This window comes from Hippocampus guttulatus, chromosome 11 (genome assembly GCF_054856545.1).
Source record: "Hippocampus guttulatus isolate MCC_2025c chromosome 11, RoL_Hgut_1.0, whole genome shotgun sequence".
Lineage (NCBI taxonomy): Eukaryota > Metazoa > Chordata > Actinopteri > Syngnathiformes > Syngnathidae > Hippocampus > Hippocampus guttulatus.
In genome coordinates this window covers 13,720,390-13,742,348 of record NC_141271.1, presented here as the reverse complement: position 1 = coordinate 13,742,348, position 21,959 = coordinate 13,720,390, and the positions used below count along the sequence as shown (strand labels likewise).

The following is a 21,959-nucleotide window of genomic DNA, read 5'->3' as shown; positions in this document are numbered from 1 at the left end:
GTGTTTTTTAAAATTTCTTCTGCAAAATCCTCAAACATCTGCAAATACGCAAAACTGTGAGTGAACAAATCAAATATGCCAGGAGGACTGCAGTTTTACATCGTGTGTAGTAATCTATAGAAAATAGATTCACTTTTTTTTTTAATATAACTAGCGAAATGATTGTTTTATTTTTTTCCTGATATTCTAATTCAAGATGTCAAACCCAAGGCCCGTGGGCCAGATCCGGCCCGCTAGGTCGTTTTATGTGGCCCGCGAAAGCAAATCATGTGTGTCAACTTGCTAAAATGTGTCCCGGAATGTCATATTGTCATGTGTAATAAATAACATTGAGATTTTGCAATAATTTTGTTACACAGTTTACACTCACTTGAACAAACTATTATAATTGCCTTGACTGATTTCAAAGCTAGTAATCTGTTAATTTGTTGTGTACAAATAATAATTTTGTGGTTTCACTGTCATACCGGCCCTCCGAGGCAAGACGTAACTCCAAATTAGCCCGTGACTAAAATGAGTTTGACACCTCTGTTCCAATGGATTCCAATGCCACCCCTGATTTAGAGTCTTCAATGAACCGAAGATACATTTTGGAGTGAAGAAAGAAAAGGAAAACCTACGCAAGCAAGAGGAGAAAAATGAGCTTGTCGATCCTGCGGACTTAAACTCGTGTTCTCCTGCTGCTCAAAAACTTCTGAGATATGATACGACTATGAGCCTAAAAAAACACACACACACACATTTTGTGCGTGTAGGCCTCCTGTGTGAATGAGCCCATCTGTGAGTTCCTGTGAAACAAAAGCAGAGTTTGGTTTGGTGACACACAGCCAGAGTTATGTTCTTCTCCAACACTGTGCACTGTAAAGAACACAGATCCCTTTTTTCTTATGGGCCCCGTGTTTTGTTTCTACTTCCTTTGGTTTAACATCCCCTCTCTCTTGTTTCCTGCGCATCTCCTTCCACAAGACTGCCAGCAAACAAGCGCAGACTGACGAGGTCTTCTGAGAGGGGGATGATTTCCCCCAGGTGGCATTCACAGACAGCCTCGCAGGCCTTTTGGAGTGCTTGTGTGCACGACGAAAATCTTTATTTCATTTATTTATTTATTTTAGTGCTGCCGGCAGTATCTCAAGGCAAACAACAGCTTGTAAGACTGGGTGAGACAAAGGAGAAAAAAAAAAAAGCACCAGTTCGTCAACGATGGATACTTTCAAACATCTCTTCATAGGCAAGCAGGTGAGAGGAATGAACGCAGACAAAGATAGACTGTTTTCATTATTACAGAGCAATAAGGCCAACTGAATATTAACCAGCATACCGTCGCGGAACACACAAACAGACCTCAAAGTGACAGCATCCTTCAGTTCTTGATGAGCTCCTCTCCGACAAGAGGTAACATCCAAGAGGCCTTGGCGTAAAAAAGAAAAGAAAAAAAAAGACCTGAACCACTTTGACATGCAGCGGGTGGGAATGAAAACTCTACAGCTCCCTCCAACATCCACTCTCATGAGCTCCAATCCTCTACTGACATCCCATCAGAGACACTCACAGAGAAGGGTAGACAGGGGAGGGGAGGTGTTTGGTAGCGGGCAGGGGTGGGAAGTGTGCCAGTTGGGGTGAACCATGGAGGCGAAGGAGGTTATTTTAAAGTCCAGAGAGATGAGAAAGTTTACAAGTGCGTGTGTGCCCTTTCACATCATGCTTTGGGGGATGTTTTTCTTTCACCGGAACTGGGGCCTTAGACAAGATGGAGGACATTATGGAGAGTTGCAAATAGCACTCAATGCTAGTATAAAACCTTCAGGCTTCAAATAGAAAGAAAATAAATGTCAGAAAAAGCCGACTAGAACCGCTGGGGTTCATGAGAGGCACCTTAAATGATTGCAGGTGCTGACTCCGATGATTGAACACGAATTTGAATGTCGGCCACATCCCAGGTGATAAGAGGGTGTACAAACTTCCCTCAATTTATTTTACTTCCCCGGCCTCTCAAAATATATATTTCAAATTCTATTGACATGTGTAGGTCAATTTAATGGCTACAAAAAAGGTACGACCCGCCCCCCCCCCGTCATATTGTTTACATCACAAAAACCTTTCAACAGGGGTGTGTGCTCTTGAGAAACAACTGCACTTGCACTGAAACACCACGAAAAATAACAATCTTCACTATATTTCTACTCATTTTACGGCTTTTTTTCTTTCCCAATGGCCTGAAAATCTTTTGTAGATATGAAGCAGGAGGAGGATCAAATCTTGCCAGTCCTTGGTGGCAATGCGCGAAACCGGACTTAAAGCGCAGTTCAGTGTGTGTGTGTGTGTGAGAGAGACACAGCGGTTGGGAGGGGAGTCAAACAAACGGTCAGACAATAGAGTGAAAAGGAAAGCGTGTCGTTAAAACAGAAAGAGCAAATAAAAGAGTCGTGAGGAGCAGATGCGGAGAGGATGAATACAAGAACGAACCAAACCACCACCACAGCGTTAGCCTCCCTGGCCCACTCCTCTAATCCCCTTAAGACTCTTCTCCATTCCTACTCGCTTACTGCATCTGTTGGTCACCAGCAGGACAAACATAGCCGCGAGCAAAGATGCAGTCCAAATGGAGGAGGAGGAGAATTTACGTTTTAACCTCGGGTGAATTAAGGTAATTAAAGAAAAAATACCAAAATAAAGATTCCCAAACACTCATTTGAACGACAAAACACATTCCAAAGAAATTGGGATGCTGTTAAACATAAATAAAAACAGACTATGAAGAACAAGGTCCCAACTTTCATTGGAATTGCGTTTGTACTTTAAAAAAAAAACAAAAAACGATACAATCAAGCCTCCAAACCAGCAGGTGGCATTCCAGGGTGTATTGGTCAAGTGACCATTACAGAGCAGTTGTAATAGAACATTCCTGGAATGTAATAAAGGGCCAGCGTGAGCAGTGGTAATTTTTCCGATATACTCTTTGCGTTACTTCCCAAAATGAATAACAATTATACACTTTGAAATGACCAGCCACTTTAAAATTTTGAATTCCATAAATTTTCATGGCAAACTGAAAAGTGTAGAGAAGTGTAGTTTAGTGCGAATGTTCTTTGGAGTGTGTTGCTGGGTTGGTGAAAAATAAAAATTATATAGCTTTTATTTTAAATTCTTCTAAACTGAAGTACCATTTAATACATTTTAAGATTCTGATTATATTTCATTCATCAACTAATTTATTTAAAAGGAGACATGATGAATTTTTCCTACCATTTAAAACATGTTTGTGACATGCTTTTGCCAACCTACCAAAAATCAGGAAATAGAGCAAACATTCCACTTCCTATATATCATCTTGCTAAATTTAGACAAGGTTTAGGGCCTGGCCCCGTCTCATGCACTGTACACAGGTTCCTTCTACTGTTCTGCTAGTGGCAACTTCAGCTTCTGTTGCCAGGACAACCAAGGGTGTTCAAAGAGCCCCCCGCCCCCATTTACCAGAAGCACATGCTGTTAGCTTAAGTGTGTCTATGCTATCCAACAAAGAATCAATGCAGCTCTGCTTACCTTTTGGCTTTGACATGATAGCAGGGGGTGTTGCGCTGGTGAGGGATGCGGAGGTGCAAGATACGTCCTTTGCCCGATCGCTGCCCCATTGACGAATTGTTCGCCATGGCCACATGTAAGCCTCTCTAGCACTTGTCCGTGAATTGATCATCTGTTGCTGACCCCGTCTGGATAGTTTTTATCAAATGGAAATTCCAACGACAGTAATGCTTTGTTCCAGTGTTCTGCATTTGGATTCGACACACACCCCAATATCAGGCTGCTGCTTAAAAGTGGCTCAGGATCTTCTGGTTCTGGGTTAAAAAGTGCCACTGTTGCATAACTGAGGGTTGAAAGAGCACGAACGGCTGGAGATACAGTACGTTTTAAGAAAAAGGCACATCAAAGATTTACCCTGTAATGTAATTACAACTCCATAGACTAGTTTGCATACTCGCAAATACAAAAAAAACTCCCTTTTCCGATATGTCCCCTTTAATATTGTTTTCCTCTCTGTGAACGTTCCTCCTTTCTGTTCAAATTGTGAAGTTTTATAATGACTCACAGAGACTTTTTGATGTCCGTTTGTTTCAGGACATTGCCACTGGGAAATTAATTCCACTTTTAAAAAGTGCATCTGAAAGACAGAGTGCTGTTGTTTTCATGACTCAGGATAAAATTGGAGGGCATAGGATGAGATGCGCTCAATATTTACAGAGACAGTACAGACTCCCTCAGCCTTCAAGTGTGTGTGTGCGTGTGCGGTCTGTCAGAGCTCCATCCTGAAGCTATAAAACAGAGTAAAGTGCACGATGGAGAGTTTGACAAGTGGCTCTCGTACATCTCCTGCATGGGAGCCGTTTTCCAATGAGAGAGCATTTCACTTTTGCTAAAGTCCTATGCGCATACTATAGTAAACGAAGACAGATGAATAGTTTAAATTGTAAACATACTGCACCACAAACTAATCATCCCAAAGCACTTCAAAATATTTTCAAACTCATTTTCATGACACATAAAATAAATGGCTTGCAGATGATTGAATTTCATGTACATGCACGAAGCAAACACTTTGCATAACTTCCATGAACGACCCAGGCTAAACTTAGTTCCTCCAGACATGCAAAGCTCTCAGTCAACAATATTTCCTTGACATCGGATAATAGTTTATTAGATGGGGCTTTGTCTCTATCTTAGGGCCGAACAGAAAAAAAAATGAGTAAAGGAGAATTTATGAAAAGCGAATAGGGGTGGGGTTCATTGTACATTCCTGAAAAAAAATGTCACCCAATCAAAAAAATATTCATGCTTTTATTAAGGTACCAGCAACTGCCTGGCTAATTCTTTCTGTCTTGATTTTCAATAAAAAGGTTGAATTACGAACACCAAAGGTCACAAAAAAGCCAACAAAATAACTTGTTTTATTGCCACTGCCAATTAAAGTGTACTGGAAAACTAAACATAAAACAAAGACAGTTAAACGTTTCGTATATAACTTTGTTCTTCCAGTAGCAACGTTAACACCCAATGCAAAACGCCACAGATGGGCTAATGAAAGTGGATGTTGCTGTAGTTATAACCCTTTTTCCAATGGAAATATAAACACAAATGACGCAACACATGTAGACAGATAATACAACAATACTCACCATCTTGGGAGAGCTGCAACAGTTTAATGCGTCGTCATTCATTTCAATGGGGAACGATGATTTAAGATAGTTTTGCGCTCCAAGCGTGCCTGTTGGAGTGATGAAATTCATAAATCAAAGCACAACTGTGTATTTTATGTATAGTTTCTAAGTTTCCTCTACAAATGAAAGGATGCAAAGTTGAAACATAAAACCCATGAAGAACTGAACTTTTCAACCTGCTTTTAATTTCCTTCCGTGCAGATAGGGTCACGTTCCCCACAGCTTCACCGTACTTTCATTCCGAGACGAAGCTCAACCATCTGAATTATAGATCAGCGTATTTTCAGGCGGAGGAGAGATTAATAACGCTGTTAAAAACAAATAAAAGCTCCCACTGGGCTTTCGCTCCAGATCAAAAATAATTAGCGTCGAACCAGGCTGGATCGGTTGAAAAAAAAATTTGCCTTTACATCCAGTTTCATTGAGCGACTAAATTCTCAGCCAGTCCTGAAACGATAAACCCAAACGCTGATGCTGCCAGTTCGACTGGGGAGCTCTGGATCAGCGTGATTACTTTGGGCTGCCTACAGCAGATCAAAGTAATCCCCAAATACAACACAGAACAAGAATGCCATACCCGTATGCACGGTTAGGAAATGTCGTTTACCACATTTGGGGAAAACAATTTTACCTGCTATCACAGCTATTGAGCAAGCTGCTAACTTCTGTGGTGTTTCCCCTCAAACTTTTAGAGCAATTGTAGAAATGTGATTTCTAGAATATTGGCAGAGAATATGTTAAAATGTGTTCCAATAACAAGATTTCACCGAACCATATATTCTCATCGTGCTTGAGAGAGGAAAGCGGAGTACCCGGAGAAAACCCACGTAGGCACAGGGAGAACATGCAAATTTCACACAGGAAGGCGGGAGCCAGAATCGAACCCTACTCCTCTGCACTGTGAGGCGGATGTGTTAACCAGTCGTCCACCGCACCGGCCGTTATTGAGGGGTCCCCGACTTGCATATTCGCACGGGCAGTTGCCCCACTCCTCGCCCAGCATCACTCGGAAAAGGCTCCCGCGCACCCTCAACCTTTGCCGGCATAAGCCGAATCAAAAACATACATTCCATTAATTAGTAGGACAGATGAGCGTTGCGATAAGCGTCTACAAAACAAGCTATAAATATTACAATAGCCGAAATAAACGTTCGTTAGCTCTAATAATCTTTGTGTTAGTGTATCTAAATGTATGCGCCTCTGTGTCTTGTGCTGTGGGGTTTCTTCCCCCCAATGTATAGTCAGTGCCAGCATGTGTACTCGGTGGGTCTCATTTCCTGATTTCCCGGTCAGATGCTGATTTCTCTTTTGTGTGTCGGCTCCACAATGTCATGAGCTTCCGCCAAACATGCCAGTCGTCGCCATGGAATCACACAAAGACCTTTGAAAAAGGGAGGGTGGGTCAAGACATTTTTATATCATGTTTGACCCATTTTTCCTCCAAACAGGACGAATGCTTCTCCAATACAGCTGCTTCTTCTTCTTCTTAGCATTTCATGATAAATGGCTTCCGACCCCGGGCCTTGTCTCCTGCGATACACAGGCCTCTTTCCGCTAATGGCTGCAGCTCCGTCTCCATTTATCCATTAAGGCCATTTGGAATCGGTCTTCCTGTGCCTTCTATTTTTGACTTTCTTCTCCAACTGCTTCTATCACACAACCAGTCTCTCAATTTGCCAAATGGAGTCATGACTCTCAGGGCACGACACGGTAGAGAGGAGGCGACCACCCACTGGGCTTTGTGCCACGTTGGATAGTCGAGTAGATACAACGAGAATACTCACACAAAATCTCCAAAAGTCCAATAACACACAAACAACGAGCAATACTAGAACAACCAAAATACTTACAAGGATTTATGAACAAAATGAGGGTGACTGGAAATGGTATTGAGAAGTCTAGAAAAACCAGACTTGGATCACAACAGCAAGCTAATAATCAGGGTCCTTAAATACACAGCCAAGCTTGATGGAGAAACGAGGCACAGGTGCACCTGCCGGAGGGAAATGCCCTTCATTCCAGCTGACAAGACAAAAACATGACATACAGGAAGCACAAAGTATTAATATAAATTATCATTACTACTACTGGGCGGCCCGGTAGTCCAGTGGTTAGCACGTCGGCTTCACAGTGCAGAGGTACCGGGTTCGATTCCAGCTCCGGCCTCCCTGTGTGGAGTTTGCATGTTCTCCCCGGGCCTGCGTGGGTTTTCTCCGGGTGCTCCGGTTTCCTCCCACATTCCAAAAACATGCATGGCAGGCTGATTGGACGCTCTAAATTGTCCCTAGGTGTGAGTGTGGGCGTGGATGGTTGTTCGTCTCTGTGTGCCCTGCGATTGGCTGGCAACTGATTCAGGGTGTCCCCCGCCTACTGCCCGGAGATGGCTGGGATAGGCTCCAGCACCCCCCGCGACCCTAGTGAGGATCAAGCGGTTCGGAAAATGGATGGATGGATTACTACTACTACTACTATAATGGTTAGCATTTTTTTCAAACTAAATGTATGTGATGCTGTGAGTTGTTTGCGCTGATTCCAATACCCTAATTTTATTCTGTAGCACATCAGGTTTGCATGATAGCCATAATAATGGTGGCCTGGTGGTCCAGTGGTTAGCGTGTCGACCTCACAGTGGAGAGGTACCAGGTTCAATTCCAGCTCTGGCCTTCCTGTGTGGAGTTTGCATGTTCTGCCTGTGTGGGTTTTCTCCGGGTACTCTGGTTTCCTCCTATATTCCAAAAACATGCATAGTAGGCTGATTGAACAAGCACCAGGCACATTTCTCCATCATAGGTGGGGTGGCCATTTTGCCATGAGCTGTCAACAGAAAACGACAGCAAAGTGCATCAGAGCTCAGGTTGTGAATGTCACATGACCAAACTCAAAAAACAGGTGAGTCATGATTGTTCATTACCTGATCTGTGATTAAAGATTTGCTGTTGATCAATGTTATTATGACCTTCACTGTCATTATTAATTTTTGTTATCGCCAAGCCTCTCTGGGTGGCCTAAAAGCATGACGAGTGTCCAATATTTTATGATGATGATGTGTGTGACAGATCATATTTTATTACAGTGTAGCCCCCCGTGGACAAGCGGAATGCCAGTGTTACCCATCCTAATGTGCATGCTCTTATGAACCAATTAAATGTTTTTACCAGCTCGAAAATACAATAATGGGCCATGTGAATATCTGCTCCAAGATATTTTTTTCCATCCACTATATATTCATTTTACAGATGTTTTTTTTTCATCACGTCTTTCTTTATTGCAAATGGAGGAGTTTATATGATAATAACAAAGATCATCACAATGCATTTGCAGTCACTGTTGATTACAATATTATATAGCATTGCCATGGGGTCTTGATAATCTACTGTCCGAAAGTGACTTGCCTCTGGTTTAAATGAACATTACACACCAAAGATCAAAATCAGCATTGATGTGATCCAAAAACATTTAATGTTCATAAAAAAAGCTCATTTGAATCCCAGATCAATGAAACAACAACCAGCCAGGAATCAGCAATGAGTCCTTCAATTGTATCACTCGTATTTTAAATTGTTGACAAGTAATTTTAGAAATTAAAGACAAAGGTAAAAAAATAAAATAAAAACAAACAACCCCCCCCCCCCCCCCCGTCATAAAACAATCGCCAGCGTTGTGTGCACGTAGCGTCAAAAATGTCTTTTCTCGTCTTTGAGGTCACCAGAATTGCAGCTCCCTCTGCTCTCATGTGAGGCGACAGGCTTTAAACCAGCTTGACAGCGCCAACGAAGGTGGCGTCCCCATCCAGGGACACATTGGCAGTGGACCTGGGGATCAGCAGCTCCAACTGGTCACCGACTTCCAGCTTCGCGACACCTGAGGGGAACGTCGGCACACTTCACACCTTGAACTGGCATTGCTGTTTGCTGCTTAGCTCACGACGCACTGCACCGCTGTTAAAGGCGATGTACAAAGTACAGTGCATAATAAATAATAATAATGCACCTCCTGTGTAACACGTGTTGTAAGGGTACACGCTGTCCATGCTCTGGATGCAGCGGAACAGGATCACGTACTGAGCCTCGTCGCCCACCACCGTCCTCTTCCTGCGGATCACCACGTGGCCCATTGCAAACCTGCTGTCCATGTAGTAGACCTGACCGTGAGGTACAAATTAGGTCTAAAGATAATACAAGAACGATAATGCACTATCATGAATTTAACAATATGTTTAGCACCGTGGTAAAAGTGATTAGTCGATTTTAGCATCGGGGAATTCAAGCTAATTTCGCAGAAAATATATTTTTAAAACCTTTTTTATTTAACACAATTTTCTTATCTTATGTGTCCTAATGCACTGAAAGAAATTTGAAATGAAATTCAAATTCCATTTTATTACAGATTTTTCTTAAGGAAATGCTATTTCATATGTAGAGCACATTACATTATAAGGCGCATAGAACAGAAGCTACAATAGTGGCTGTGGTTGCGTTATGCATCCACTAGATGGCGCTACGCTAAAGGAAATACAATACAATACAATACCTTTTGTTTGTTTATTGAACATAAAACATATATACAGTAATAATTTGACAGAAAATAAGGTAGATAAAAAAAGTAAAAAGAAAGAAATCAATCTTCATTCAACACAGTTATTATGTTCAAGGGAGTAGGAAGAAGTAAAAAACTTATCTAGTCCTACCCCGTTATGTGATTGTATCTAATAAATCATTTTTATATCAATCAGAAAAGAAAAAAGTAAGAAGAAAGAAGTCTCCATTAAGGCTCATACTTTACCCTTAACCGTGATATTTTTACAACTTTTGGTTTGTATCGGGATTATATACTTCCACACCCTGACACTCGTGTCAATTTTCTCTTGTATTCATAATGGATATTTATATACCTTTCTCTATTTATCAACTTAGTTCTGATTTATCATTATATTTAATGTTTTGAATTTATCATTTTAACTCTGATTGATGTAGGTTGTTTGTACTATTTTTTTGAATTTGTTTTTGAACTCAGCAAGCATTTTAATGATATAGAGCCTTCATAGATATAGAGTCTGTGGCAGCTGTAACAAAGCACTTTACAGAAAATTTAAAATACTACGTCCAAGAAATCAGAGTATCAATCCCTCTAGAAGGCGCATTGGATTATCAGGTGCACTGTCGGCTTTTCAGAAAATATCTTCAGTTCACGACAAAAACAAAGGAATTGACCTTGCCGTTCCAATACTTTTAGAGAGGACTGTATTGCTGTGAAATAACAAAAGAGATACAGGACCAGGTAAAATGCATGAGCAGATTTAAAAAAAAAAAAATCTATCTGATGATTTTGTTTTTGGCCACAATGCATTCCGACTTGTGGAGAACTGCTGCTTTGTACTATAAATAGCCTTTAGTCAGCCCATAAATAGCCCTGTGCTGGATACAACATATTCGGATCTGCCATAGAACTGGAGATGTTTTTTTTTTCCAGACGTATACCAGTACAAATACTCACTCATGACTACTCACCGATACCAAGTACCGAGACAACCGATTACTTTTGATACACGAAATTGCAATGAACAATAATGACAGAAACCCGCGAACAAAGACATTTCTTTCTTTCTGTTACCCATGATGCCTGAATTATAAGTGGCTCGCAGCGGCAACCTCGAGGAGTACAAATACCTTGAAATTTGGCTGCTTTCGGAAGGAAACAATACTGATAGCTGCACTCACACACCTGCACATAGAACTAAATCACACACTGAAACCTCTGTGACAATATTCATGATTAATCAATATCTTACAGAGGTGGACTTTTTTGGGGGGATACGGCTCTTGTAATGGATTTCATTAGATTGGTGTAACTAATGAAGTATTCTTTGCATGGGACTGGTCGATTACCTGGGTTTTATCATGCGTGAACAATGATGTGTCATTAAATATTCATTTTACAAGCATGCATCATTTGCATAGATCGTTTTCTGCGCTGATTGCAAAGGAGTTCTTCTCCTCTGGAAAGCCAGGCAGTTTGAAACGCGGGCTGGCGGCGCCCCTGTGTGGTAAAACTAAGAACTAACTTGGGCATGCGCTACTAACCTGACTGTAGACAAAGTAAAAGCCCTCCTCTCGGACCAGCATGCTGTCTCCCACCACCTCCAGCGAAGACCCTCTCCTCAGACCAGTCATCCACGGGATGCCCGTGTATGGCTCTAGGGCAAAATCTGATACGAGAAGATACATTTATTATATTGATTTTGTTGATGATTTTGAAACTGTTGAAATCGGTTGTTGGTCTACAGCATGGTTGCCCATTACGCCGATCGCGATCGACCGGTAGATCGCGGACTGGTCCCAAGTCGATCGCGAGGGGTGGAGTGGAAAAAAAAGCAAACAAACATTTTTGTGTCTCTGTGCATGTTAGTAATATTTTTTTTTGTGTTAATGTACACTGCACCCTAATCATCCTATCAGTCTAATTTTCACAAAAAGTATTAAAAAAATAAAATAAAACAAAGCAGGTAAATCTTTAACCTATGGTGGCCCGTGACCTGCGTCACCGGAAATTGTTAGCGCTCGGCAGTCTGCAATTGCAGATTGTGATCGGAGCTTTTGCACTCTATCTTTTGTCGTTATCATTATTCTCATTCAGAGTTTGTTTCGTGTACAATTCACCGAGGGCACAGGCAAAAAATAGGAATCTAGAGGGCCGAGGGAGGCACTTCAAAACAGTACGTGTGAGCTACGATAGTTAACAGGTTGCAAAAATGCGCCGCATGCCTCCGTGTCAGGCTGTGGCTCATCATGGCGTGCGTGTGTATTTGCGTGCGCGGTAACGAGTCGATCGCGGGAGGTTGGTTGATCGAAAAGTCGATCTTCAGTCCAAAAAGTATGGGCACCCCTGATGTAAGGGGTCACCAACACAGTGCCCGCGGGCACTTGAGTGCCCCCAAGGACTCACAAGAGGCAATGTCTTCAGACACATTCAATTTCAGAAGTTCCACTGTACACATAGCCGACTTCAATATTTTACTTACCTTTCCTGAAGATTTTCCTGCTCTTGTTCGCCAACAATTGGAGACAAGATTGGGAAACTGTGGGGAAAAGAAGCACATGTGAAATGTCTGGTGAAATGTCTCAGACGCACCATTTTTTCATTTTTCCTCTAAAATCCAAGGACAATCAAAGAAAGACGATGACAAAGAGGAACTTCTGATACAAAGGCTTGTGACGTCTCACCTGATGTGTCTGTTCCAGACACCATCCTCCTCCTCCTTAAAAGGGTGAATGGGTGTTGACGATCTGGCTGGCCGCTTCTCTCATCACTCACATCCTTGCAAGCATACGTGTCGATTGTTATTTGCATAGATGAGGTATTTATTACATTTTTTTCCCAGTATTTTATTTTTTATGTGTCCAGTTCGGCTGTTTAGTCATGCAATGCAGGCAGCAAGCTAGTATGAGGTGGCGACGGCCCCGGAATAGGTACGGGTGATCCGGGTGAAAATGTTCGAACGGTTCACCTGCTCTCCACGCTTGGCCTCCTGACTCTCTTCCCTCCTGCGAAACACCTCAGACTTCAGGCCGTCCACCTCAGCGCTGAGGACCACCAGCCGGTACAAGGAGAGCGCAGACAGGGAGGACGAGGTGATGACTGCTAGCGTGAGCAAGAGGACTGGCCGGGACAGCCCTCGGACCTCAACAGCCTTCTGGCACGCCCCAGGATCCAAATGCAAGCCCACTGCCATTTTCAAGCTTACTCACGCTGGCAAGGGAGTCAATTCCTCACCGCCGATGTTCTTCAGTTTCACATTCGTTCTCCAGCAATTTCCAGTGTAATGAATACAGTATCAAGAAAAAAAAAGAGAGAGCGACGCTTCCCCCTCCTTGTTCTGCTTGGCTAACCACATCAACTTCCTGCCTCAACAGTGGCCCTGACCTCACGCAATACACACTAGTGGTGCATAGTCGAGAAATATTTTCAATCTAAGGCATGAATTTGGCCAAATGTAGAGATTTGGACCCTACTGTCCAATCGCGGTAATTGATTGTTTTTGTATCCCCCTTCCATGTATGCTGTTTAGTGTGACAGAAATGCCCCAACTGTACACCTGCACCACCTCAATTTCCCCCTCTTTTTATATAGGGGAATGCTTGTTGCACACTATTTTGAAGCCTCCGCACTTCAGAGCTGCGACTGGTGCTCTTTCAGGAGTTGGACCGGGTGTAGGGGAGAGGGGAAAAATTGGAAGCGTTTGAGAATTGTGCCTAAAGCAGCAAGAAAAAAAAGCAGATCTGAATACTGCATTTATTTAACTCGAATAATAAAGGTAAAGCCCGCGTTTAAAAAAAGGAAGTAAATGGAAACACATTGAGCAGAAAGATGACGGTGACAAAGTTCTCCGAACATAAAAAGTGAAGTGTCATCAACGGTCAAACAAAATTGTCTTCCATGATTAATTTCACTCATTTGACAGTGGCGCAAGGACTCATGTATCAATTTTATTGCATGTTACAGCACAGGATACACAAAGTGAAAAGAGGTGCTTACAAAAGCGATGAGTGGATACAAATTCAGAAATGGTGAAAGTGGGAGGAAAGGTGGTCATTCATTGACTTGAGGATGAAGACGATTCATTCGCATGTCCGCTTAGGAAATGTATATTTGTAAAGTCTTGATACAAAAAAGTCAATACAGTGCAAGTTTGTTACAGAAACAATCACATGCCAGTTCCTGAAAGCAACACACACACGTGCACTCTTAAACAATTCCATCAGTGTATCCTGATTCATGGTGCAGTCGCCATTTACGCAAACATTGATAAAAACAAACGCATTCCGACTGGCTTTGCAGCTTTTAATCACACAGGTGACTTTGAGAGAACCCCAATCCTTTCAATTTGCAAAAGCCGAGCAACCGCGGTAGCCCCGAAGGTTGACCTCAAACACTCTTGCGATGCAAACTGGGTTCACGCTGAAAGAAAACAAAAGCAAGCGTGTTGCATGAAGCGCAGTGTCAACATGTCAGAGGTAAACGAAGAAACCTCAGCTCACGATGCCATGGTGGGGAAGATTAACAAACAAAGAGAAGCCCACGCGCTTATCAAACACAAATAATTACATTCAGAGCAACTCTTTTCATTTGGCTTTACAAACTGTAGTACCAAATATGGCTGAAGAGCTCCGCTTGTGTGCCGTACTCAAATGGCTTCATTGTTCTGCACAAAAAACGTGTTTTTTTTTTTTTTAAATCATCAAACTCCGCCGGACCCCCCACCCCTTCCCTCGGAAGACATCGGGAAAGGTTAATTAGCTCATTAACAGCCCACCTCCCACCCAAAGGAGTAAAGCCGTTTTGGCACATTGCGGGAGGGTAACAAGAACCTCAAAACGTAGGAATACACACAAAAGATGGATTCTTAATAACGCATGCGTCCACTTGTCTGTTGAAATACGCACACTAGTCCATCAGAGCCTGGATTCCAATTGCTATTCCAGTGGATGGATATACTGTTGTTCTGACAAACACAATACATTAAAAATAAAATAAAAGAAAATAAAAAAGTGATGATGAATCCAAATCTCAAAAGGGACGACATTTTCATTCTGCGACTTGACAGAGGAGTATTAGGGCCACACTGAAAAGGACACGCCCCCAAAATTGGAAGGTTTCAATTAAAAGAAAGAACAATTCAGTGGATTATTTGAATGTATTTTTCAAAATGTTTAAAGTTGTATCATTTCAAGTTTTGTTATGGTTGGGGTTTTTTTTCTTCAAAAAACTATGTTAGTGCGTGTGCTGGAGCACCGTGGCTTGGTCTCAAGTCCATCGCAGGGCACGTAAAGACAATCAGTCACACTCGCGTTGACAGACAACTTTTTCAGGAAAAAATTCACAAGAAAACAACTTGGATTTTTTTTGTGTCTATATGTTCCTCCATGTTGGCCGTAACACTCCGTGTTATTTTCCTTGGCATCAAACTCAAAATATCATCAGGAGGATGGTCATGAAATAATGAAGTTGTATTTACATGTATGTGCATGTTTTATTGTGACATAGGGCTGAACGATTTCAGGAAAAGTTTGAATTGCAAAGTCATTTCACAATATTTTTGTTTCCCAAAATAAAACTTCAGGGGAATCTTCACTATGTACATTACCATTTACATCGATGCAATTTACATCGAATCATCCATCATTTTTTAAAAATGATTTATATTCCATTGCGGCATACGTCAGCCAGCAGTGGCCTATAAGCTTTAAAGTATATTAATATTGCGTAAAATATTTATCATATCAGTCCTGTTTTTTTTTTGGTCTTAACTTTAGGGGTCCGTACAATAAATACTCAATTTAGTCTCATCTTTTTTTAATTTTTATTTTAATCAATTTAGCTTTGCTAAGACAAAGTTTCGAGGCAAGAAACTGCAGTTTGCTGGTACACACCGTGGGAATTAAAAAAATTAGACGTATGACTAATACAAAGAATAGCAAAAAACAGCTGTTCATTTGTTATATTCTCATATTTTTATTGTTTAATAAAACCCATGATTCAGGTTGCAGCTCTCGCTCTCACACACACGCAGACAAAAACAAAAAAAACTAAGCTTTGACGATCCTGTGATCGCATCGTCTGGAGTCACGATTTCGATTACAAAAAAAAAATAATAATAATAATGCAAAATCGTTCAGCCCTCGTGTTACAGTCAGATGTCACGTCTTGTGGGGTGGACTAAAGAGTTGCCATGTCGTTGCCGCTCTAATCGGTGTCGCTCCGTAATCACATGACCACAGATTACGTCAGCAGCTGAAATACGTTTCGGCCCGCATGATCATTCACTCGTGACCTCATTTATTAAGACAGTGATCCCCAACCAGAGTGCTGCGGCCTTTTTTATGCGTCACTAGAAATTATTCAATTTTCACCACATTGGTCCCAATAGTATTTATTTGTATTAATGATGTGTTGCTGTCTATGGCAGCACAGAATAATTAAATGCTCTTCAACTAAATGAGAGAATGTGCATAATTAACCAGTGCATGAACCAGACTTTTGGTGACATTTTTCTTAGGTGCTGTCCCTTGAGATTTTATTCAAATCAAGAATATATCCCCTGGCTTATGAAAGGTTGGGAAACTCCGTATTAAGAGTCACAAATGAATGCATTCATGGCTGGAACACAAGACAAAGGTATATTTCCGCTCCCTGAACAAAACGATTTACAGATTGAGGGGGGAAATTAAATAAGAGTAAAAAAAGTGCCCTCAGATGATGGTGACACTCGCAGATGTCTGCACGCTCTCCTCATGGGCGTGGCTCTTGAGGAGCTCACAAACAAATTGCTCCAAGGCGGCAAAGTAGCCCTGGCACTGCCACGTGTCGTTGTGCGTGCCCTCGGGGAAGATGGCCAGGCGTTTAGTCCGTGACGGTGACATTTCGTACAGTTGCTTCATCATGACCGGCGGTATGAGCTGGTCCGACAGGCCGGAGACGAACAACGAGGGCATGCGGCACAGCGCCACCTGCCGGTAGGACAGGAACTTATTCCTGTAGCACCACAGGGGCAGCAGGCGCATGGGCAGAAAGGAGAAGAGCGTCGTCGCCATGTGTGGGATGCTGAGGAATGTGTTTTCCACCATAATGGCCGCCACGCGGTGAGGATTAGTCGACGCCAAGCGGATGACCACGGCGCCCCCGAGCGAGCGGCCGAACAGTATCACTTTGGTCTTGTCCAAATCGGGCCGGGTCATCACGTAGTCCAGTGTTGCCTCTGCGTCCAGGTAGAGGCCCTCCTCGCCGGGCTCGCCGTCACTCTTCCCGTAGCCGCGGTAGTCCACGAGTATGACGTTGGCCTTCAGGTTGACCAGCATCAGCAGCGCATTGGGCACCCTGTGACCAATATTGCCTGCGTTGCCGTGGAAATAGAGAATGGTGGGCGGCGCCGAGGATGTGGGCCCACTCTGATTGGCGGCCGCGACTCCGGGAGGCCCGTCCCCGCCCGTGAAGCGCAGCAGGATCAGGTTGAGCTTTACACCGTCTTTAGTGCGAATATACACGTTTTCGTGCGGGATTCCCGTCGGCACGGGAACGTAGAGGCGTGACGACGACGGCTGGTCGGGGAAGTAGAGCAGCGTGTCTTGGAATTTGTAGAGGATTCCCGCCACGGACACAAGGATGAGAGCCAGGAGGATGAAACCGCCGTACAGGTGGAAGGTTAGGATCAGAGCCAGCAGGGAGACACGGCAGGCGCCCCAGGACCAGGAGACTAAAGTGAGAGCACAGCGCTCTACTGAGCCCCACAACCTCAAGGGCTTCTCCATGGCAACACAGAGTGTGGTCACAATAACAACAACCTGAAAATACAGAGAGCCCCGCACATGAGCAGAAGAGACCTCAAAACCAAATACAGTACAAATTACAATTTTAACTAATTATTGAGTAAAAATTTGGACATAATGCAACCTTGATTCAACGGACAGAAAATATTGGCCATTCAAAATCCCCCTTTGAATAGTCCCTTTCAAAGTCTGGTAGTTGCAGGATTGGCCGCAATTTGGCACATCACCAGTAAAGGGCGCTGTGGTGCCATCACAACACTGGTCACGTGTTTCTGACTTCCTCTGTCATCATAGATAGTCTAACGTAGACTAGAGCTAAAAAGTGTGTCAATGTGGTGGCCATGTTGGCAGGGGCGACTTCCCGGTCAAATCATTCTCTGGACAAATGTGCTTATCTTGGGACCAAGGGTGAGAGTCAAAGATCACTTCAAATGTTTTCAAACACTTTTTTTTTACTTAAACATTAATTTACAATATTTTTTACAGTACTATTTTTAAGTTGCGAAAAAAGTACATAACATTGTTTTTTTGTTTTTTTTACAGAATGGTTGTTTTTGGTCCGCAAAAAAAAAAAAACGAACCAAAAAAAAAACAACACTTCGATGTAACACTCAAACAGCTCTCATGGACAACCCGGTCCATTAAATTAAGGTTCTGCTATATTTTATAAAACATCAGTTTGTCAAGCAAAAGATTATTTTCTGACTTTGTTTTGGTGGCATATGCTTCCATTAATGAAGCTGCAGCGTTCGTACATCTAAATGTGACCTAATTTCAAAATGTTTTAAAACTAAGTCAATTTGAAATCAAATTTGTTCTCTAGCTCCGGTGTTGTCCCAAGTAGTTACGGTGGCCTCCCTCACAAAAACCCCATCACTGTTTTGTTGTTTTCGCAGTCATAACTGAGTGACGTCGCAGGAATAACTCTACATTATCCATTAATTAATCCAACCTTTCTACGATCCGCTTTATCCTCACAAAGGTCACGGGGGGTTCTGGAGCCTATCCCAGCAGTCTTCGGGCAGTAGGCGGGGGACACCCCGAACCGGTTGCCAGTCAATCGCAGGGCACAAAGAGACGAACAACCATCCGCGTCCACGCTCACACCTAGGGACAATTTAGAGCAGGGGTGTCAAACTCAGGTCCTGGAGGGCCGCTGTCCTGCATGTTTTCTAAGTCTCCCTGTTGCAACACACCAGATTCAAATGATCAGATCATCAGCAAGCTCTGCAGAAGCCTGACACCTGTTCATTTGAATCAGGTGTGTTGCAACAGGGAGACTTGGAAAACATGCAGGACAGCGGCCCTCCAGGACCTGAGTTTGACACCCCTGATTTAGAGTGTCCAATCAGCCTGCCATTATGTTTTTGGAATGTGGGAGGAAACCGGAGTACCCGGAGAAAACCACACAGGGCCGGGAAAACATGCAAACTTCACACAGGAAAGCCGAAGCCGGGAACGAACCCAAGACCTCTGCACTGTGAGGACGACGCGCTAACCACTGGAACACCGGGCCGCCCTCTCTACATTACTAAGATTCTAAAGTTATGAGATTATGAGAGTGTTTACAATTATAAAATCTTGATTTAAGATATCTGAATGTCAATTACGGCCTTTTTAAATTTTATTTTTTGATTCATAGATTCAATTCTTTTGAGGACTTTTTCGGGACCTGCGAGATCCCTGAGCTGAAGGACACAAAGTCTAGACATCCATGTTAAAAATGTCACATTTTGGTGATAAGAAAACAAAAAACCGAGACCATGATGAATAATTTTTGAACCCTTTGCCGGCATATAAACCGTACACCTCAGTCAGAAAACAAATCTTGTCATGCCTCCAATTTCACATAACAGTGCCTATATCATTCGAAGAAGCCTTTTGGAAGTGTTGCACTTTAGATTGTATGCAACGACTTAATTGTCTCCATGGGGTGAATAATGTGTGTATCTGGGACAGTATCGCACAGGCTTTTCTCGAGAAGCTAACGCCCACGTTAAGCGTCGCTGTGAACAAAAACGAACGGCACACCCAGCTTTGTATTTTAAGTATTTTGTGCACAGTACTGTATAGTAGGTGACAGTGTCAATGTAGGCTAGTGCTAACCCAACTGTCATTTCCCGTCGACCTAACACCGAGTTTGTTAAATCCGACGTGGAACAAATTAGTAAATATTGACAAGTAAAGAAACAATTGGTAATCGTGTCGATCGTCAACGAGGGCGTTCTTTGAGTTTTTTTTAGCATGCCAAAGGCTATCGGGAGGCTACTAGCGTTAACTAGTCGATGTTAACCAGGCGGCCGGGTACTTCAGACTCACCTTCCTCTCATTTTCACTGCATCAGACCCGTGAAGTGCCGTCAACTCGGTCGCGCGAAAACAACGCGGAAGCTGTCATGCAGATCCTTGGGAATCAGGTGAACTTTTTGAAATTACCTGCCGTGACAGAAAACCGGTGCAGCTTGCTTTGCTACACAACTGGTTAGCATTCACGATTTGGGCTTCCGGGTGGAACTCAGTCCGTGTCATTGGTTCCGTATAAAAGAAAGGTCTTTGTTAATATACATTAGTAAATTACAGCCTTAACTTGTGTGCGTGTTTTGTAAGGATAATCACAAAAATCTAAATCCTTTCATTTGAATATTTTGAAAAATGGCATCAAATATGTAGTCGGGGGTTTAACAAGGCCGTTTCATGTAGTTCACACACCACATGAGGTCGCTCTTTCATCAGTACGGAATTTATTATTCAAAAGAGCTCAAAATTCAGCATAAATGAAATAGAGTACGGAATTGTTACATGTTATTACTGCCACTACCGTTCACACAAAACACATTCAGTGATTAAAAAGACAGGTTTATTGCTTACTTGTAAAGTGAAAAGCTGAAATATTGGAAATTTATTTTCAATGATGTTGGGTTAGTATTTCAAGTTCAGGGTTTCAGCACATTTAATTTTGATTATTGTTCCTCGCCCTGATCCAACCTTGGTAAATATATATGCATTTCCATAAAACTCACGTACAGTATATTGCCCATCTGAGTTGCTGGCAACCTGTCCAAGATGTACCCTGCCTCACAGCCAAAGTTAACTGGAATAGACTCCAGATCACCTGTAACACTACTGAGTTTAAGTGCAATAGAAAATCGATGGAGAATGTACATTAATAATTTTTAAAATAAATGTTACTACAACAAAAAATAATCAAAAAGGTATTTTGCCCAAAAAATTGTATGCCCGCTCGATAAATAATAAAATACCTAAAACCTTATGCTTGGGCACATCTTACTTCCCCCACAGTAAATCCTTGGATCAAAGGAAAAAGGGTGGAACATGTTAATCTGGAAATCAAGTACATTATGTATGCCTGTTTACAGCCATAAGACAAATGGTGAGTACGTTATCTGACAATAATAGGACAAAGAAATGTGAGACAGCCATGTGAAATGTGAGACACTGTTAGTAAAATGGCAACCACTTTACTATACATACATCATTATCAAACTATTAGAACGGCAACATTATTATTGGATACATACTGTAAATACATTATGGATGTTTCCGCGTTCTCTTCCCTGCTGGCGTTTAACATCTCGCTCACACTCCATCATGTGACCTTGGAGGGAGGCACACAGACGAAGAGCAGGCTAGCACAGCTGTTGGCCATTTAGCTCTGTCCTTGAGGTTTCACTGATTTGATTCCAGGTTGTCACAGCCAACATAAAAGGAAAACAAATGCCATAGGCTGGTGTGACGCTGTGCAATTCAAACCGCAAACAGTTTATTGCATGATAACTACAGCTGAAGAGAGGGTTCTGATAGTATCGAACAGTATTGCACCTTAAGCTGCATCAAGGAGAAGTAGGTCACAAGATCATCATTTGCTGCATGATGTCACTGAAGCCTGAGGTTAGTGGAAGCACTGCAAGCTGCAGTGCTAGATTCTTAGCCTAAATGCAGCACCATGCACTCTAAAAAGAGGCTGTGTAGTTCACTTTGATAAGTGCATGTATTTCCACTTTTATATATCGGACAGTACTTACCTACCTACCTACCTACCTACCTACCTACCTAACTAACTACCTACCTACCTACTGACATTTCTGATGGAATTCAATGTGGCGCTCAAACACTAGTCAGAATATATAAAGTGAAATGTTGCCCAACAACTGAATAAGAAGACATTTCTGACACATCAATTACTGTAATTGAAAAAAAAAATATCTGTCATTCAACACATTCAATCTGAGTATGCTAATCGACCTTTAGCTTGTTCAAATTTCAACACTATTTTCATCATTGGAAATAAGGCGAATATAAATAATCTGAATATCTGTTATCTGCTCCACAGAAAACTAGCTGAGAGTGAATCAACAGTGTGTATGCACTGGTTGCATTGAAACAGCGCATTTCATTTTAGAGTCTCTCTC

The 21,959-nt window shown here is 42.3% G+C and overlaps 2 protein-coding genes across 3 annotated transcripts; both read right to left on the bottom strand.

Annotated features, from left to right (window-relative positions):
- Positions 1-8,469: 8,469 nt before the first annotated feature.
- tnfsf13b (TNF superfamily member 13b) lies at positions 8,470-13,019 on the bottom strand. The gene is made up of 6 exons (XM_086123722.1): positions 12,715-13,019; positions 12,431-12,524; positions 12,229-12,285; positions 11,291-11,415; positions 9,201-9,351; positions 8,470-9,071 (listed from the first exon to the last, which is right to left on the bottom strand). Exons 1-6 carry the CDS (start codon positions 12,937-12,939, stop codon positions 8,959-8,961), a joined length of 765 nt encoding a protein of 254 aa, XP_085979848.1. The 5' UTR covers positions 12,940-13,019; the 3' UTR covers positions 8,470-8,958.
- A 654-nt stretch (positions 13,020-13,673) lies between these two features.
- On the bottom strand, positions 13,674-20,011 carry abhd13 (abhydrolase domain containing 13). 2 transcript variants are annotated; one of them, XM_086124407.1, is made up of 3 exons: positions 19,850-20,011; positions 18,483-18,637; positions 13,674-17,545 (listed from the first exon to the last, which is right to left on the bottom strand). In XM_086124407.1, the coding sequence occupies exon 3, from the start codon at positions 17,510-17,512 to the stop codon at positions 16,457-16,459; it is 1,056 nt and encodes a 351-aa protein (XP_085980533.1). In that variant the 5' UTR covers positions 17,513-17,545; positions 18,483-18,637; positions 19,850-20,011; the 3' UTR covers positions 13,674-16,456. The 2 variants fall into 2 exon arrangements, with proteins under 2 accessions (XP_085980533.1, XP_085980532.1); XM_086124406.1 differs by lacking the exon at positions 18,483-18,637.
- Positions 20,012-21,959: the final 1,948 nt, after the last annotated feature.